Source organism: Prinia subflava, chromosome 34, assembly GCF_021018805.1.
Source record: "Prinia subflava isolate CZ2003 ecotype Zambia chromosome 34, Cam_Psub_1.2, whole genome shotgun sequence".
NCBI classification, from domain to species: domain Eukaryota; kingdom Metazoa; phylum Chordata; class Aves; order Passeriformes; family Cisticolidae; genus Prinia; species Prinia subflava.
The window spans coordinates 548,407-567,725 of NC_086280.1; the positions used below are offsets into that span (position 1 = coordinate 548,407).

A 19,319-nucleotide genomic window follows, 5' to 3' on the forward strand; every position below is an offset into this window, starting at 1 on the left:
GGAAAAAAAAGGAGATTTTTTTAAAGAGTTTTCCCCACCTGGGACAAAGCTGCCTCCTGCATTTGCTTCCCAAGGGGGGTGAAGAAAGGAAGAAATAAAAGAAAAAATAAACTTGAAGCTGTTACAAAGATGAAATTTGAATGTATTTCAGGTGCTTTCCACATATATTATGCCATAATTTTATTTGCAATTTGGTTTTTTTGTTGTTTTAACATCGTTTATTGTAGCGTTTGGTGGAGTAAATGTGTCTTCAATGGAAAATTTAGTGCTGTAGCTTGGGAGCTGTCGCTGGCACCACTTTTTGGAGCAGATTGGGCAAATCTCTTTTCCCTTTTTCCCCAAAAAAAAACCAAACCAGGGGCTTTGCACAGAGCGTGACCCCCCCAGCCCATCTTTGCTGGGGGGGTCTGCCCCATTTCCCAAAAAAAAGTTAATTTTTATCATTTTTAGTGCTCCAAAGGCCTCTCCTTTCCCAAACCTCAGGGTCTGAACGTGCAGAGAGAACAGATCCCTCACAGGGGCTTCCCCCAGAGGAGTCTACCAGGTTCTTTTCCCAATTATTCCCAAATTTTTCCCAATTTTCCACCAATTTTTCCCAATTTTCCCCCAAATTTATCCAATTTTTTTCCCAAAATTTTCCCCAATTTTTCCCAATTTTTCCCCAATTTTCCCCCAAATGTTCCCCAAATGTTCCCCAATTTTTCCCATTTTCCCCAATTTTTCTGCCAATTTTCTCCCGATTTTCCCCAATTTCCCCCCAAAATTTTTCCCAAGTTTTCCCCAAGTTTCTCCAAATTTTTCCCAAATTTTTCCCAATTTTCCCCCAATTTTCCCCAATTTTTCCAGTTTCCTGTTGCATCCAAGGGCATTACCAGGGCACCCCTTTGCCTCCCGCCTCCAAAAAGTCGTGCTGGGTTCCTGAAGACTTATTATAATAATTATTATTATTATTATTATCCTATTTGTACACTCTCTGTAACCATTTCTACCTCATTTTTGCAACATATTGTACATGAAAATATTTAATTCATGTTCTTATCGATGTCTGAGACAAAGCTCTAGGGCTGGGATGGTCTACCTCAAGAAATGCTGTATTTTAAAAAAGAGAAAAAGGCCAAAAAAAGGAAAAAAGAAGAAAAAAAAGAAGTATTACACAGTATTAAAGAGATTACCTGAACAATTCCTGGGTTTATTGTGAATAAATGAGGGGAACTGAGCAGCAGCAGCAGGGAAAGGGGAGGAAGGCCCCACCTTCCTCAGCCTCATCATCTTCATCCTCTGGGAAAGGGCGGCTCAGCTGCTCTGTGGGGTTTGGGGGACAGAGGGACACAGGGACACAGGGACACGAGGACAGAGGGACAGGGGGACAGGGGGACAGGGGGACAGGGGGACAGAGGGACAGGGGGACAGGGGGACAGAGGAACAGGGGGACAGGGGGACAGGGGGACAGAGGGACAGGGGGACAGGGGGACAGGGGGACAGGGGGACAGAGGGACAGGGGGACAGGGGGACAGGGGGACAGAGGGACAGGGGGACAGAGGGACACAGGGACAGGGGGACAGAGGGACAGGGGGAAACGGACAGGGGGACAGGGGGACAGGGGGACAGGGGGACGGCGCTTTGGGCTGTCCCTGCGGGTGGTCGGGGACACCCTGGGTCTGTCCCCGTGTCCCTGCAGCTCCCGAAATCGGGAAGGATGAGAGGGAATGGCAGTGCCCCAGCCGTGTGTGTGCGTGTGTGTGTGTGTGTGCATGTGTGCATGTGTGTGTTTGTATGTTTGTGTGTTTGTGTCACAGCGTGTGACAAGGAGCCGCCGCTGGCCCTGGGACAGGGAATTCTCTGCTCTGTGAGGTCAGGGGGGTTCCACGCTCCAGGCACACCCCGGCGCCCAGAGGGGGCAGCGGCTCACCTGGCACACCTGGCACACCTGGCTCACCTGGCTCACCTGGCACACCTGGCTCACCTGGCTCACCTGGCACACCTGGCTCACCTGGCACACATGGCTCACCTGGCACACATGGCACACCCGTCTCGCATGGCTCACCTGGCTCACCTGGCGCTCGCCCTGCTCCTCCTGCTGCCCGCCCGTGCCCGCTGCGATGACTCGGTGGCGGCCGCCGTGGGCCCGCACGCCATGGGCCGCATCGCCGAGCTGCTGGCAGGCTCCGAGTGCCACCAGCTGCGGGCAGAGCTGGAGAGCCCCGAGGAGCAGCTGGAGATCCCCGGGGAGGAGCCGGGCAGCCCCGGGGAGAAGCGGAGCATCCCCAGGGAGAAGCGGAGCTTCCCGGAGCTGCGGGAACCGCTCCCCGAGGAGGAGCGGGGCATCCCCGGGGAGGAGCCGGGCATCCCGGAGCGGAGCATCCCCGGGGAGAAGGAACCTCTCCCCGAGGAGAAGCGCCCCTCCCGCCGCCGCCGCAGCGCCCAGGGATGCTCCGCGACCCTCCGGCTGTGGCTGCTGACCGCGGGCTCTGCGACCACCTGGGACCGCCTGGTGCGCGCCCTCCGCCGCGTCGGGCGCGCCGACATCGCCCGGGAGCTGGGCAAGAACCTGAACCAGGACCGGAGCCTGCAGCTGCGGAGGAACGTGGAGGGCTACAGGAGGAGCGTGCAGCACCTGAGCTCGGCGCAGCTGCAGCCGCGGGGCCGGAGGGCTCCGGGGGCGCGGGGGATGCGCTTCGAGCGGCGCCGCCCGCCCCGGTACCGCCGCGGGCTGCTGGGCTGGGCGCGCCCGCTGGCACTGGGCGTGCTGGGAGCGTTCCTGAGCTCGGCGCTGCTGGCGGGCACCGCGATGTATTTCTGCCACTGGAGGAGGCTGCTGGGCGCCTGAGGGCACCCCGGGGTGCTGCGGGGACAGCGGGGACAGTAAAGCCCCGCGGAGGGGACCTGGAACCCGGGGATGGCTCCGCGTGTTCTGCTGGGCGGGGAGGGGCCCGCGGGGACAGAGGGTGGGGGGCTACAGGTGAGGGGTTACAGGTGAGGGATTATAGGGTGAGGGACTATAGGATGAAGGGTTACAGGTGAGGGGTTACAGGTGAGGGGTTATAGGATAAGGTGTTACAGGTCAGGGGTTTACAGGTCAGGGGTTACAGGTGAGGGGTTACAGGTCAGGGGTTACAGGTGAGGGTTTACAGGATAAGGTGTTACAGGTGAGGGGTGGCTCAGCAGCTCCTGTGGATGCCAGGGTGGGGCAGGGGGTGTGGACGGGCTCTGGTCCCCCACGGCCGCAGGGGCTGCCCCAGGCTGCAGATTTCCCTGGGGCTTCCTAAGGTGATTAGTGCTGATACATTGATTATTGATCATATCCTGTCATTTTGTTAATTTTCTATTTTATAGCTGACTCCTTACATGCTTTACCATCTTTTCCCAACCATTCAAAAGCCACGAGTCACTTCAAGCCCCTTCCTTTTCATTTTCCAGCTGCTTAAGCATTTCATAACTGCTCCTGCTGGGAGCTTTGCTTTAGAATTATATTAAGGAACATCACTCCAGGTGAGAGCTCGAGTCCTGGCCAGACCTGTGACTCTGTCTCGACAGATGTTTTGCCAAAAACCCAGATGTTTTCTGTATAAAAACAAGCACACGAGTCTGGGATCTGTGATAACCTCACCGGGTCTGCAGGAACTGGGCGATGCCAGGGGGCAGCAGCAGGGGGGCAGTGCCAGGAGGGGCCCCCTAAAGCCGCCCCCGACCCCCCTAAAGCAGAACCCGCCGGGACGGGGTTGGGATGAGCTCCTGGGGGGGTCAGAGCCCCAAATCTCCTCCCCAAATCCCTCCTGGGTTCCCTTTCGGGGTCGGACCCCCACATTTCAGAGCAGCCCCCGCTCCTGCCCCGCCCCGGGAGCCCCCCGAGCTCCGGACAGAAGGACAGGGCAGGCAGGAGAAGTTGTTAAAACAAGATGGACAGAACCTCTTTATTGCAAATCCCAAAGTAAAAAGATGTACAGTACAAAGGGAACTCAAAGGTTCAGCCGCGGGGAACTCCCAGCCCGTCCCTTCCGCCGCCTTCCTCCCGCTCCATCCTCCTCCTCCTCCCCTCCCCGAGGTGAAACAGGGCTGAGGGGTTGAGAGGAGATGGGATGGGGGGTTCCAGGTGAGGGGTTCCAGGTGAGGGGTTCCAGGTGAGGGGTTCTAGGATCAGGGGCTGCAGGGTGAGCAGTTCCAGGCTGAGCCACCACAGAACAGCGTCCTCCCCTGCCAGAGCAGATCCAGCACGGAGCATCCTCACCTGAGGGTCCTCACCTGAGGTCCTCACCTGCCTGGGACCCTCACCTGAGGTCCTCACCTGAGATCCTCACCTGCCTCGGTTCCTCACCTGCCTGGGGTCCCCACCTCCCCCAGCAAGGGGAGCCCTGAGCCAGCACCACCGACCCCACAGCCCCAGCAGGGCTCAGCCACACCTGGGCACACCTGGCACACCTGGGCACACCTGGGCACACCTGGGCACATCTGGGCACACCTGGGCACATCTGGGCACACCTGGCACACCTGGCACACCTGGGCACACCTGGGCACATCTGGGCACACCTGGCACACCTGGCACACCTGGGCACACCTGGGCACACCTGGGCACACCTGGCACATCTGGGCACACCTGGCACACCCAACACCAACCTGGCACCAAAACCCTTCCAGCAGCTCCTCCTGCTCCACCAAAGCGCCCCGAGGAGCTGGGAGGAAGCACAGAGGAGGAGGAGGAGGAGGGAGAACGCAGCCAGGGAAACAACCCAGACACCCCTCCCTGCTCCAGTGAAAAGGGCAACGTTTAATTAATTTCCTTTTTGGCTTGTGTTAATTGCTAATCAAGTTGGGTAAGACCATCATGAGCCACCATGTAATTTCTAATATTCTAATCTCCACTACTGAGCTTTTGCAGCCTTAACATTGTTGGTTTGGTTGAGTTTTTAATTTATTTTTTTTTCCAGCAGAAAAATCGTTCAGAACTCAGGTGTGGCCTCTAGGGAACCCCATGGGGTTACCTGAATTTTTATTTATTTTTTTCCTCGACATTGGCTTCTATATTTTAAGAAAAGGTGAAGAGGAAAGTGAATAAAGCAGCTGGGAGTGGCGTTTCATTAACGCCCTCCTCACTCCTGGGGTCACAAATTCACCCAAAAAGAGGATTTTAGAGGTGGGGGAGGAAAGGGAAATACTCAATGTGATTTTAAATTTTGGCTACGTCACCACCCCCCTGAACTTCACCCCCAAACCCCTGAATCCAGAATTCCCTGATTGAATCTGGACATTTGGAAGGTCCCCCAGGTTTTTTTTCCCAAAATTTCCTCCAAGCCCGAGGGAAACATCAGCCCTGGGGAGGAAAAGAGAAAAAACAACCCCAAAAACAGCCCCAAAACGCCAAAAATGCCCTTTCCACTCTTTTTTTTTTTGAGCACAAAAACCAACTCCAGCCAACACAAAGCTGAGGAACCTCCTCTCCCTCCCAACCTCGGCTCTCACACTGATAAAACATAAAAAATAAAATAAAATAAAATAAAATAAAATCTCTCCAGAGTTTGAAGGGAGTTTTTTATTTTAAAGTCTTTGAGCAGCTTCATGAGTTGCCAGCACAAACGCCAACGCACCGAGCGTCACCTACAAGACTCAGCCCAGCCTAAGAACAATTATGGATTTCAGCCAAATCTTGCATAGAAGTGGTCGACTTATTGCACATTGGAACCCAAAAATAGACATTTTGCTGCTGCAAATACCGCTTGCAATAAAGCTTTTGTTAAAATCTATTTTGAGGGGGGATTAGGTTTTCGTTTGGATTTTTTTTGTTGTGTTTTTTTCCTTTGGGGGACATTTCCTGGCTATCTAAAATCTAAGGACAACAGAAAAAATCTTAAAAAAATAAAAATAACCATGGACAATGGCATAAGCCAGAAGCCATTCTATAATTTTTTTTTTGTAGTTCTTTGTATTTACAAAAAGGCATGCCAATAAAATAAAATGATATATTACAGTATTTATAATATTCTCTTAAAAAGTTCAACCACACTTCTCAGCTATTTTTTTTCCTTTTTTTCTTTTTTTTTGTGCTGTTTACAATGTAGCCTGTACATATGTATGTAGATTTTATTTTTTTGTGGTTTCTTCATTATTTTTATTATTATTGTACATCCCATCCTAGGAGCAGAGGTGCTCCTGGTGGCACAGATGGCTGCTGATGGCTTCCTGCTTGGGTTTGGTTGATTTTAGGCGATTCCTGCTCGTTTTTTCTGGGTTTGTGGGGATTTTGCAAACTCAGATTCATCCTCCCGTCAAGCTCTGGGGTCTCGGGGTTTTTGTTGTTTTGGTTTTTTGGGGGTTTTTTGCACCCCCTAATTTGGGTGGAAAATTGGGATGGGTGCCAATGTCACCCCCTGGGGTGTCCCTGCTCGGTGCCACCACCCTGGTGCTGAGGGGACCCCCAAGATGGAGCTGGGGACACTCCAAGGGTGGCTGGGGACACCCCAGGAGGGGCTGGGGACACCCCAAGAGGGGCTGGGGACACTCCAAGGGGTTCTGGGGACACCCCGAGGGGATCTGGGGACACCCCAAGAGGGGCTGGGGACACCCCAAGAGGGGCTGGGGACACCTCAAGAGGAGCTGGGGACATCCCAAGAGGGGCTGGGGACACCCCAGGAGGGGCTGAAGACACCCCAAGGGGGTCTGGGGACACCCAAGAGGGGCTAGGGACACCCCAGGAGGGGCTGGGGACACCTCAAGAGGGGCTGGGGACACCCCAAGGGGGTCTGGGGACACCCCGAGGGGATCTGGGGACACCTCAAGAGGAGCTGGGGACACCCCAAGGGGGTCTGGGGACACCTCAAGAGGGGTGGGGACACCCCGAGGGGGTCTGAGGACCCAGGGGACAGCCACACGTGGCTCGTGTCCCTCGCTCTGCCGCACCGAGCCCGGGCTGGGGACAGCTCTGGCTGCCCCTGGGGAGCTGCAGGGGTGGGAAATGGGTGGGGGAAAGGTGAAGACCCCCAGCCCCTCCTGGGCTGCACCCCAAAAACCCCAAAACCCCCAAAAACCCCCCAAAAAACCCCCAAACCCCAGCCCAGCACCCCGGGGTCCAGCTCTGCACCCCCCCTGCCACAGCAGGGCCCGGGGGAGCCCCAAGCCCACCCTCACCCTGGGGGGAGCTCCCCAAATTCCACCAGCAGGGAGGAAATGCTGCTTTTTTCCCTCTTTTCCCCTCTTTTTTAAACATTCATCTCCACCAAAAGAAGCGTCTCCACTGCGGGACGGAGGCTGAACCATAATTAATATTAATGCTATTAAATATTGCAGGATACAACTGACCTTTGCTGGCTGGTTGAAGCCCTAAGGTTTTTGGATTTACAGTGACATGGATAAAAGCCATTCCCAGAATTTATCCTCTCCCCTTTTGGCGAGGTCCAGAGCAGCATTTGGAATTTTGTCCTGTTTTCAATGTGCAAAAAAACCAAAAAAAAAACCAAACCACCCATGGCTGTACGGAAAAGAAAAGTGGAAGTTGTTAAACAGACACACACAATTCATTCACCTGCTCGTTGGGTTCTGCTGGGGGTGTTTTGGAGTTATTTTTGGTTGGGTTTTGGGTTGTTTTTGGTTTTTTTTTTCCTTTTAATGGCAGATTCTCTACGGACTGGTGGCGGGCAGGAGCATCACCAAGGTTTCCTCTCTGAATTCAGTGTGTGTGTGTGGCAGAAACTCGAATTTATGGCTTGACACACCTCTGTGGACAGGTGGCTGTGGTTCCTCATGCATGGTCCCTGCTCATGCCTCATGCAGAAATCGCTTCTAGGCGTGAACGAGCACTTTTGGTTCCATTATTTCATTTTATTTTATTTTATTTTATTTTATTTTTGGGTGGGGAGATCAGCCCGAGCTGGCTCCAGGCTGAAGGGACCCGACTACCCCATCTCCCAAACCAAGAAAAGCCCATGTAGGAAATAGAATGCAAATAATAAATCTCAAATAAACTATGGAAACTCAGTGGGCTTAATGGGCGCTTTCATTTTTCTTTTTGGTGTTGTTCTACTTGTTTTAACTCTTTTTCAATTTTTTTCTGTTTTTTAGATTTTTTTTTGCTGCTTAACTAAATGCAAATCTAGTTTTGCATGAACAAACCCGTTAACATTGTGACTTCTGGGTTTCCTCCCGAGGATTAATCAACAAAATGAGAAAATAAAATCCATTTGGGGCTGCTTTGGAAAACACACGAATCCCAGCAGCGGGTTTTGTTTCTCTCTGTGTCTGTGTGTGTGTGATTTATTTTGCTTGTTTGTCCTAAGTTGCATTGACTGATGTGGAACATGCAGTATCCACCTGCCCAAACGATAGAAAATCCTTTTTTTTTTTTTTCTTTTCTTTGCTTTTTTTTTTTTTTGTGTTTAAATGTTTGTTTGCAGGGTCCTTTAGAGGTGGTAGGTCACTGCTTTAGATGCAACGCTGTCACACGGTAAGCAGACTATGTTTGGTATAAGATCTTCAGGTAAGTGTCTCCACAGCTCTTTTCTGTATTGATATATTTCAGGAAAAGTTTGTAAACAATCTTTTTGTTTTCTGTTTTTTCGCTTGCAAATGCTTTTAATTCGTACAATTCTACTATTTTTTTTTTTGTAATATTTTTTTCCTATATTTTTTTGTGTGTGTGTTGTGTGTGTTTGTGTGTGTCTCTCTCAGCACTTGGCTCCCCTGGCGTCCTTTTGCCTCTTGGCCCTTTCTCTCCTGCCCTCCTCCGCCCGCTGCTGCTGCTGCTGCTGCTGCTTCTCCTTCTCGGGCTTGGTGACGCTGTCGTAGGACGGCAGCGACGCCGTGGACGGGGTCCCCTCCTTCTTCTCCCTGTTGGCGCCGCCGTTCTCCAGTTTGGGGTGGTGCCGGCGGCCCACGAAGCCGCGCCGCGCCAGGCGCGCCCGGTACGCGCGCTGGATCACCACGGCCGACACCTCCTCCTGCTTCCTCCTCAGCGTGGTGGTGATGGGCTCGTAAGACACTTTGGAAGGGTTGGAAGCCACGAACCTCTCCTCCATCTGCTGCCTCAGGATGTCCAGCTCGCCGCTGTCGCCCAGCACGCGCTTGGTGAAGGCGAAGAGGATGTCCAGGCAGTGGATCCTGTCCCCGCTGACCATGGGCAGGTCCATGGCGATGAGTTCGATGGTGTTGGGTTTGGGCACGCGCAGCGGGTGCTCCAGCGCGTCGGCGAAGTCGGCCAGCTTGCTGTACTCGATGAACTGCGTGGCGTCGGGGTCGAACTTCTCCCAGATCTCGTAGAACGTCTCGAAGTCGTCCTCGCTCAGCGGGTCGGCGCTCTCCTCCGTGGCCACGCTGAAGTTCTCCAGGATGATGGCGATGTACATGTTGACCACGATGAGGAAGGAGATGATGATGTAGCTGACAAAGAAGAAGATGCCCACCGAGGGGTTGCCGCAGTCGCCCTTGAAGCCGCTGCCCGGGTGCTCCTTGTCCAGGTCGCAGTCGGGCGGGCGGTTGAGGATGGGCAGCAGCAGCCCGTCCCAGCCCGCCGACGTGGTGATCTGGAAGAGGCAGATCATGCTGTTGCCGAAGGTCTCGAAGTTGAACATGTCGTCTATGCCGGCCTCGTGCTTGACGTAGGCGAAGTTGGACATGCCGAAGATGGAGAAGATGAACATGACGAGGAAGAGCAGCAGGCCGATGTTGAAGAGGGCGGGCAGGGACATCATTAAGGCGAAGAGCAGCGTGCGGATGCCCTTGGCGCCCTTGATGAGGCGCAGGATGCGGCCGATGCGCGCCAGGCGGATCACCCGGAACAGCGTGGGCGACACGAAGTACTTCTCGATGATCTCGGCCAGGAACATCCCTGGAGGAGAGAGGCAACCACAGTGACCCGGGGAGACACACGGGGCAGCTGCTGCTCCCTCCGCGTCCGACGTTGCCCTGGTTTTTCTGAGATTTTATAATTCTGTGGGTCTGGTTACGGATTGGCTTTTGGGCGGATGTTGCCCTGTTTTTTCTGAGATTTTATAATTTTGTGGGTCTGGTTATGGATTGGCTTTTGGGCGGATGTTGCCCCGGTTTTTCTGAGATTTTATAATTTTGTGGGTCTGGTTATGGATTGGCTTTTGGGCAGATGTTGCCCTGGTTTTCCTGACATTTTGTAATTTTGTGAGTCTGGTTATGGATTGGCTTTTGGGTGGATGTTGCCCTGGTTTTTCTGAGATTTTATAATTTTGTGGGTCTGGTTGTGGATTGGATTCTGGGGTTGCCACCCCTTCACCCCACTGGCCAGACCAGCTGTCAGCCAATGTTATTTTCAGGCTGGAAATGTGTAAGCAAAGGACAGTGAAAAAAACAAGAAAGGTTGTTCATGTTCCAAAGTGTGAGAAAGTGAAAAACTGACCCTTAATACTGAACAGTGACTAAAGAACTGACTCCCTCTTATAAGCAAGAAGAAGACTTTAAAAAATCTCAGAAAAACCAGGACAACAGTCGGAGTCTAGAACATTCCTCTGGCTGCCCTGGAGGGTTTGGAGACCGGACAGGGGGTCTGGGGTCTGTCCAAGGGGCTCAGGCAGCCTCACACAGAGCCCAGGAGGGCACTGCCTCTGATCCCTGCCATGGCAGTGAATGCCCACAGTGTATGGAGAATCACAAGCTGGGAGAATTCAAAATAAGCAGTATTTAGTTAATCACAGAGTGCAAATGGAGAATTTAGGATTTTTAGTGTATGGGCTTGAAGAGGCAGGATGGAGGAATTGGGGAGTGGTCCTGTCCTCCTTGTTCTTGCTCTCATCCCCCATTTTCTGCTGAGCTGGATCACAAGGATTGGTTTAGAGTAGAAATGAATATGTAATAAATTTGAGTTTTGTAAATAAACAAATATATTTTTTTGCTTTTCCTGCTTTGCTCGCCAGCGCGTCCTCACGCGTTTTTTTTCGCGCGGTTCTTTTCGCGCTGTGTGTGACAAGTTCTCCAAACCCTGGTGCCCCAACACCCCTTCCAAAGACAACAACACCTTCCACCCAAACACCCCGGAGCTCTGAGAGCCTCGAGAGGCGCCAGACTCACCCACGATGGACAGGATGACCACCACGAAGTCGAAGATGTTCCAGCCGATGGTGAAGTAGTAGTGGCGCAGGGCGAACATCTTGAGCACGCACTCGCAGGTGAAGAAGATGACGAAGACGAAGTTGATCCAGTAGAGGATGTCCTCCATCTGCTTGCTCTGCGTGTCCGTCTCCACCATCATGGTCACCATGTTGAGGCAGATGAGCATCATGATGACGATGTCGAAGGCTTGCTGCGTGACAAAGTCGAAGACGGCGCCTTGGATGCGGTTCTGTGGGGTAAGAGAGACAAATTGGAATAAAAATCGTGGAGCTGTGGGGTGGTTTGGATTGGAAATGGCCTTAAAACCATCCCCTGTCGTGACAGGCAGAAGGGTTATAAAGGAAAGGCCTCGTAAAACCAGGCCTTATAATGAATAGAATTATTAAAATTAAAGTAATTTGAATTATTGAAAGAATTAATAGCTAGCCTGTCGTCTCTTTGAAGTGTGGTTAAACAATTGGCAGGTCCCCATGCTAAAACAATCTTGGTATGAAAAGTTTCACACAACAACCTGTTCTTGAGTTGAAAAATACACAGAAAACCTATTTTAGGCTGAAAACCAATCTGTGTATATAATATATATTTAAATAAATAAACTCAGTTTCCCCTGAGTTCCCTGAAATCTCCTCCAGTTTCCCCCTGAGCTCCCTCTGATTGACTCACCAGAGGCCTGGGAATTGGTTTCTGAGGCTTCTTTGAGCCCAGTTTTTTCATGGCGTTGTAGTATTTCTTCTGCTCCTCTGTCATGAAAATATCTTGACCTCCAAAGTAAAGGGAGAAAAGGAAAACTGGTTAAAATCAGCTCCTGAACCAAAGGAAAAGGAGTAAATCCCAGTTTGGGCAGGAGGGGACCTGCCAGGTTTGGTGGCAGCAGTTTCAGGCAGGAATAACTCACTCCAACACCCAGGGTGCACTGATCTTTCTTTAAAAATGACTTTTTTTTCCTTAAAAATGACCTGTTTCACTGCACTGCCTCCCTGCCCACCCCTCCCTCCCCTCTGTGGTGAGCAGGAGCTGCACGAGGCAAATCCTCAGCTTGAAAAGCAGGATGGGAGGCAGAGGCAAGGACACATCTGGCATAAAAACAACCCCAAAATGCACCAAAATGTAGCCCAGGGAAAATATTTCATCTGTAATTTAACTGCACGTTGTGCTCAGCCATTCCTGAGCCTAAAAATGAGTTTTTTTAGAGCCCACAGCTCTAAAAAAAAGCAGCTTTGTGCCCCAAATTGAGTTTATTTTGCAGAGCAAACCCAGCAGGCTGCAGAGCCCACGCTCCTGGGGCAAACACAGATCACTTATCTTTTTCTTTTGTTGATTGAAGTTGTCGATGATGACACCAATGAACAAGTTCAGGGTGAAGAAGGACCCGAAGATGATGAAGATAACAAAATAGATGTACATGTAAATGTTGTCCTCGTACTTGGGTTGCTCTTCTTGCTGAAAGGGAGATAAGAAGAGCAATAAATGACATTTCAAAGGCATCGGACACAATGAGATTGGTTGTGTTCCCAAAGTATTCTTTTTAAAAGATATGGGGCCAAAAACATCAAAAAATAAAAGAACATTTTTACCCTTTCCTGGCACAGCCCTGCTTGTTTCAAAGCAAAAATTTATTTAAAATTTTATGTTTTTATACTGAATGCAGGACAAGAAAATCCATTTAAAAATGTAAATTTTACGTTTCATATCAAACCAAGAGAATAGAAGGGGGGGAAAAAAATTGAAAGCAAAAAGGAAATCATGGAATTTGTGTGATTCCAGCATGCAAGAACCAGAAAAGTGAGGAATGAACTCCAGCCCAGAGATAATTCCACAATTGGATTCACACTGATGCTCAGACTTCCATACAGATATAAGATTTAAGGAGGATCTTCTGGCTAATTCCTCCCTGGAATAAATCTTATTTATTTTAATAAATTAAAATAATTGATTTTAATTATTAAATCTATAACTTCATTCTTTCCTTCACTGTATTTCCACTCCAGTTGGAGCAGAACAATAAAAAAAACAACCAGAAGAACCTGCCCCTTTTTGGGATTTTCTTCAGCATCTCTTAACTCATCAGAGCACCAGAGCAAATGAAACAACCACAGCACGAAATAAGTGCAACTAATACAGTTCTACCCCTTTTAATTTGATTTTATCAAAGCAAAAAAGCTTTGAAAGCAAAGAAAGAAACAAGAGAGGGGAGTTTGTGGTGCATTTTACCTTTCTGGAATCTACAGCTGCGTACATGATGTCCATCCAGCCCTTGAATGTGGCCTGGCAAAGAAAATAAACACAGAATTCACCCAAAATACAAAAATTGTGCCAAATATACCAGCCTGAGTTGTGCCAGCGCTGTCAAGGACTCCCTGGCACTCCTGGTGGCCCTGTATAATGAACTTTAATGTGATTTAAATAACATTATTCATTTATTTAACTCTTTTAATTTAATGTAAATCACAGAAATCTACTGTAAAATACAGAACCTCAGGAGGTTCAACCAGGCCAGGGGTAAGTGGATGGACCTGGGGCCCTTTACTGTGCTGGGAGACCCAAAAATGAGGAAAAAGGAAGAAATATAAAACGACAATTATTATTCCTTTCATTCCAGCCCCAACCCCAGAGGAACCCCAGAGGGAGGGAAGCAAATAAAGAACATTTTTTGTGGCAGAAACCCAAACTCACCACTTGCAGAAGAGCCAGGTACCCCGCCCCAACGTTGTCAAAGTTAATTTTGACGTTCTTCCAGCGGATCTCGGTGGAGTTGGGCGGCATCAGCGCCTCGCAGTCTGTCTTGTTGTTAACCTCATCTATCTCAAAGCGATACTCGGCTGTTTCATTAAAGCAGTAATGATATTTCCCGGCAAACAGGTTAACCCCCATAATGCTGAAAATCAGCCAGAAGATCAGGCAGACCAACAAGACATTCATAATGGAGGGGATAGCGCCAACCAAGGCGTTGACAACCACCTGTGTTGGGAGGGGTGGGAAAAAGTTTCAGTATAAAACACGAGGCAGGAGAACAGCAAGCATCAGTACAGCTGTTTGCTGGGGGAACAGGGGAGCAGGACACTGGCACCTTGCTCCAAGCAGAAATTTGAAATTTGGGGTTTTTTTTCAAAATTAAACAAGCCACGGTGTTGGCTTTATGGAGTTTGGATTGCTTGTTCTTCAATGAAATAACAATTATTTCATGTGATTTTTTTATTATTTTATGTAATTTTCTTTATTATTTAATGTAATTTTATTATTCAATGTAATTTTATTATTCAATGTAATTTTGTTATTCAATGTAATTTTGTTATTTAATATAATTTCATTATTTAATATAATTCTATTTTTAATGTAATTTTATCATTGAACGCAATTTTATTATTTAATATAATTTCATTATTTAATATAATTTCATTATTTAATGTAATTTTTAAATTTAATATAATTTCATTATTTAATGTAATTTTAATTGCCCAAAGGGAGAAAAGGGCTCAGACTCTCTGTCACAAGGTGCTCCTGGATGGATTTTTCTCAGAGCCAAGTGTGAGGACACTTCTGCTCGTGGATCCAAGAGGTTTTTCTGCGCCAGCAGCCCCCTCCAGCCTTTCCCCACGTTCAAACAAAGCTGTTTCCACTCGGGGGGCCTGGTCCTGCCCCACCAGGGACCCCCAGAGCGGGGTCAGGACCAAGCCCAGCGTCGCTGTGGTCACACCCAGCAAGGCCACCACGTGCCAGGCAGGGCTGGGCATGCAGCCTGGCACCTCCGGGGACACCGAGCCACCTTCCTCCCTCCACACAGCACCAACAGGGGCTGGCACAGAGCTCACCCCTCACTCATTTCAGACTTTCAGATTTTGGGAGTGCTCCGTCCCTGAGCATCAACACACCACGAAATGTCAGCTTTTAACAGGGGCAGGTCAGCAGGCTGCTAAATATTTTATTATTATAAATAATAATAATTATTAATCATCATCATCATTATTAATAATAATAAAATATTAGCATTTAGATAATAAATGATAAAATAAATAAATAAAATAAATTAGCTCTCCTTATTTAGATTCCTTGAAGAGATGAACATAATCTCTTCAAACATCATTATTGCCTTAGTTTTGAAAGACAACTCAGCCACAGGGAGGGGACCTGGGAGGGGACAGGAGCCACAGATTGTCCTGGTCCCCTCCCCTCCTTGGAAGGGAGTGATGTTAGAACCCTGGGCACTGAGAATTCCAGAATTTCTCACGAGGCTGAAAATGGAATAAAATCTTTTAAAACGCCTCTCAGGAGTTTTAAACCTCCGTGGGTTAAAAAAAGGGATAATCCAACACCAACCCAAACCACTGTGAGACAGAGGAATGGAGGAAAATTGGAGACCACAGTGATCCAGACAGGGAATTATTTCTTCCAGCTGGTAAATGATGTCTGGAATTCACCTCTGCACCCAGGAAGGTGCACGTGAAGTAAAACTGTGACTTCTGCTTTAAAATGCAAGATTTTCTCTCCTGCACTACCTCTGGTTATGATCTAACTGGGATTTAGCACAAACCCCAATTCTTGTTCTGAGAGCACCTGGGAAATCCATTAATAGGAAATACCCTTTATGTCAATTTTTACTACACAATTTATTTATTATTGGCCTCTGCTCTCACTCTCCCTTCATCCCAACAGGACGCTGGACATCAACCCCACACCAGCAGGACTTTTTTGGGTCACATCCTCTTAGGAATACACGGATTTATTCCAGCTACCAAGCAAAAAAAAAAGGGTAAAAATCCTCCTGAAATACGGTAATTTATAGTTCATTAAATGCACACAGCTTTCCAAAAGGAGTGGAAGGAGGAAGGTGGCTTTTGTGTGCAGGCTGACAGAACACATGCACGTCTCACAGCATCACCAGCAAACTCCCTGACCGAGCTCAGAGCAGAGCAAGCTCCTGGAAATGCAGATTGCAATGGAAGAGAGAAAAGCAAAGAACTCAGCCCCAGCCTCCTTTGCAAAGGCTTCAGATCTCTGCTCCCTGGCTCACAGGAATTGTTCTGGTTGGACGGGGCAGTGAAATTTGTCTCCGAGTCAAAATAAAAATAATTTCAGGTCTGGGTACCTCACAGGGCTGCAGTTTTAAGTAGAAATTTCCCACGGTGAAAATCCCCCACTTTGAGCATGAGAATTTCATAATTCCTGATTGTACCTCAGAAATCTTCTCCCCAGCATGGATCAAAAATGGCTTTTAGTTTCTCCAGGTCTAGATCAAACTTGTGGGTGGGACCCAAACCCAGCCCAGCAAAAGCTCCACCTTCGTGCCAGTGGAAATTTCTACCCCTTGGTGCCTCTGCTGTGGATTCAAGTGTAGAATTAAACTAATTAACATACTAATTAAACTAATAACATAAAGGAATAACAGCAGAGGGAGGTGTCAGAGAAGAAACACCTCCTTTGGATTTGGAGCTCACGTATTTCTGTTATTCCCAGGGAATTTGAGGACCCCTCCTCAGCTCACGGCTCCTCTGCTGCTGCATTTTGGGCAAATCCAAATTACAGCAAATCCAAAGATCAGCAGGATCCAGGTGGATTTTGCTCCACTCAGACACTGAGGTAAAACTGTGACTGCTGCACCTTTCAATCCTTTAAAATGCAAGATTTTCTCTCCTGCACTATCTCTGGTTATGACCTAACTGGGATTTAGCACAAAACCCCAATTCTTGTTCTGAGAGCACCTGGGAAATCCATCAATAGGAAATACCCTTTATTTCAATTTTTACTACACAATTTACTTTTTTGGCACGTTCTAAGGAGACTATTTCAACCCCAAATTAGGGGAAAAAAAAAGCCCCCAAAAGCCAGAATATGAGTGGCAAAGCAGCGAGACACTGCAATAATTGAAACCCCCAAAGGGAGCGGTGCCAGGAGCGATCCAAGGAAAGCTTGTGAAGTTCAATGCTTTGCTTGTGCTTTGTTCTGGTTCCACAGCGACAGGACAGGGACCAAAAAAAGCATGGAAAAAAGGGAAGGGGACAGAAAGGAAAAGCTTCACTACCAGACAAGGCTGCCAGTCACCACCAGACTGGACTGAGAACAACAAGGTGCAACAAGAGGAATGAAACCAAAGTTTTCCAAGAGCTCCCCCCAATCCCTTCCTGCAGTGACCCCCCAGAGGCAGCAGCCTCCTGGTTACTTTTCCCCTGGTTTTCTGTTTTCCCCTGGTCACTTTTTTAAGTAATTTTACCATTTTTCCCTGATTACTTTTGTTAAAACCCCCTCAGACAGAATCTTTCCGTCCAATCCCACCAAACAGCCAACACCGGACCCCGAGGGTGGTTCCAATTCTGCTTCTTTGCACCTGGTGATTCTCCCTAGATTAAAAAAAAATAACAAAAAAATAAAAGTTCCAGCTGAGAAGCCCCTCGGATGCTCGAGGTCAAAGCCAGGCCAAATGAGAACAGCCAAGTGTCGACATCAGCTACGAATGGCAGGTGGTTTGGGCCATTAATTAATGTAATGAGGCAGCTTAATGCATCTCCCTTTGTTAGAGGGGAGGGTGCAGCAAGGGTGAGGGTTACATCCACGTAGAGGTGATCAAGTCAGCAGCTGCATCATGATTCTAGTTTGGAATTTTCTTTCCACCAGTTTTGATCAGTTCTAGCATGCTTTTAAAAGTAAAAAAAAACCAAAACCAAAAATAAAAACGCTCCACGGGCATGCAGAAGGATCAGCTGCTAATGGCATCTTACCCTCATGCCCTCAAATCGGGACAACGCTCTTAAAGGCCTCAAGGCTCTTAGTGTCCTAAGGGATTTTATGGCACCTAGTTCCGAGTAGCCCAGGGCATTAGCTATAAGGCTGACTAAAGAGACCTACACAGAAAATAGAAAAAAAATAGAAAGAAACAACCAGAAAAAAAAAAAAAAAAGGAAAACAACAAACAAACAAAAAAAAAAGACAAAAAAAAGGAAGAAAAAAATGAAAGGAAAATAACAAAAAAAGAAAATAAAACAAAGAAATGGAAAAAAAAAAATAAAAAAAAAAGAAAAAAAAGGTTCCAGACTGTTAGATTGGATCCCCTAGCCCTGATTGCCCAGCCCAGGAGCCACCTGGGCCGCCCCAAATACCGAAGCCATGACACCAGCTGCCTACTTCACTTGACTGAACCGACCTGGAAGGAAATAATGCGGTTGAGAAAAGAACAGAGGGGAGAGATCAGTGTGAGAAAGAGAGAGAGAGGCAGAGACACACACGGAGAGGGGCTGTTGGAAGGAAGAGCCCAAACGATGACAAAAGCCTTACCCTCGCCCTTTTACCGGCTGCAGGGATCCCGGCGGCGCCCATGAAATTTAAGCCAGACAAATGTTAAAGGTACCTATGAGAAAGAATACAGATAAATACACACACTGCACACCTGGGCCAAGCTCTCCCCGCGGCGCTCCGGAGATCCTGAGCCTCCTCCCGGCTCCTCCTGCCTGACAGGCTGGCTTGGGTTATTTAACCAAAAAAAAAAATTGTGTGTTCTATTTCATCTGTTGGGAGATGGTTTTTTTTTTCTTTATCTCTTGTAACTCCAGGGGGAGGAGGGTGGATGCCTTCTGATAACAGACCAGCTGTTAAAACCAGGTAGGGCAGGGTTTTTTATTTCTTTTATCAACTTTGTCCACCCTCTGGGGGATATCTTCTGTTAATGGGCCATCAAGGCTCACCAATGACATAAATTATGTGTCATTGTAATGTCCTGTCCCTCCAGGGGGAGATATCTTCTGTTAATGAGCCATTAAGGATCACCAATGACATAAATTATGTCATTGTAATGTCCTGTCCCTCCAGGGGGAGATATCTTCTGTTAATGGGCCATTAAGGCTCACCAATGACATAAATTATGTCATTGTAATGTCCTGTCCCTCCAGGGGGATATCTCCTATTAATGGGCCATTAAGGTTAAACAATGACATCACAAATTACGTCACTGTCCACCCTCTGGGGGATATCTTCTGTTAATGGCTCACTAATGAAGTCACTCACTAATTAAGGCTCACTAATGACATCACTCATTACATCATCCCATTGGGGAGGAGCCAACCATTCCCCATCCAGATAAAAACAGGGACACAGGGACCCCAGATCAGCCTTTTTTCCATTAGATTCCCAGAGGAGGACTGGACTCATCTCAGCACCACTGAACCTGTCTGCAGGATCATCTCTGCTCCAACAGAACCACATCTAAATAAATCCAGGAGGATTTATTTAAACTGTTTCCAACACGGTGCTTTGGTTTTTCCCACCCCATTTTAAGA

General features: G+C 48.4%; 2 protein-coding genes and 1 long non-coding RNA gene across 3 annotated transcripts in view; 1 reads left to right on the forward strand and 2 right to left on the reverse strand.

Annotated features, from left to right (window-relative positions):
• Positions 1-2,035: 2,035 nt before the first annotated feature.
• On the forward strand, positions 2,036-2,827 carry TMDD1 (transmembrane and death domain 1). The gene has a single exon (XM_063420931.1). It carries the CDS (start codon positions 2,036-2,038, stop codon positions 2,825-2,827), a length of 792 nt encoding a protein of 263 aa, XP_063277001.1.
• Positions 2,828-3,883: 1,056 nt separating this feature from the next.
• On the reverse strand, positions 3,884-6,514 carry LOC134563197 (uncharacterized). Its single transcript, XR_010083337.1, has 2 exons — positions 4,477-6,514; positions 3,884-4,436 (listed from the first exon to the last, which is right to left on the reverse strand). It is a non-coding gene; the product is annotated as an uncharacterized LOC134563197 (long non-coding RNA).
• Positions 6,515-7,028: 514 nt separating this feature from the next.
• Positions 7,029-19,319, reverse strand: part of SCN8A (sodium voltage-gated channel alpha subunit 8) — a 52,531-nt gene continuing 40,240 nt past the window's right edge. Inside the window, exons 21-27 of the mRNA XM_063421035.1 lie at positions 17,769-17,891; positions 13,732-14,016; positions 13,270-13,323; positions 12,361-12,498; positions 11,722-11,826; positions 11,017-11,287; positions 7,029-9,808 (exon numbers count right to left, since the gene is read on the reverse strand). Of these exons, the coding sequence (XP_063277105.1) occupies positions 8,649-9,808; positions 11,017-11,287; positions 11,722-11,826; positions 12,361-12,498; positions 13,270-13,323; positions 13,732-14,016; positions 17,769-17,891 (2,136 nt within the window). The 3' untranslated portion in view covers positions 7,029-8,648. The remainder of the gene's footprint in view (positions 9,809-11,016; positions 11,288-11,721; positions 11,827-12,360; positions 12,499-13,269; positions 13,324-13,731; positions 14,017-17,768; positions 17,892-19,319) is intronic.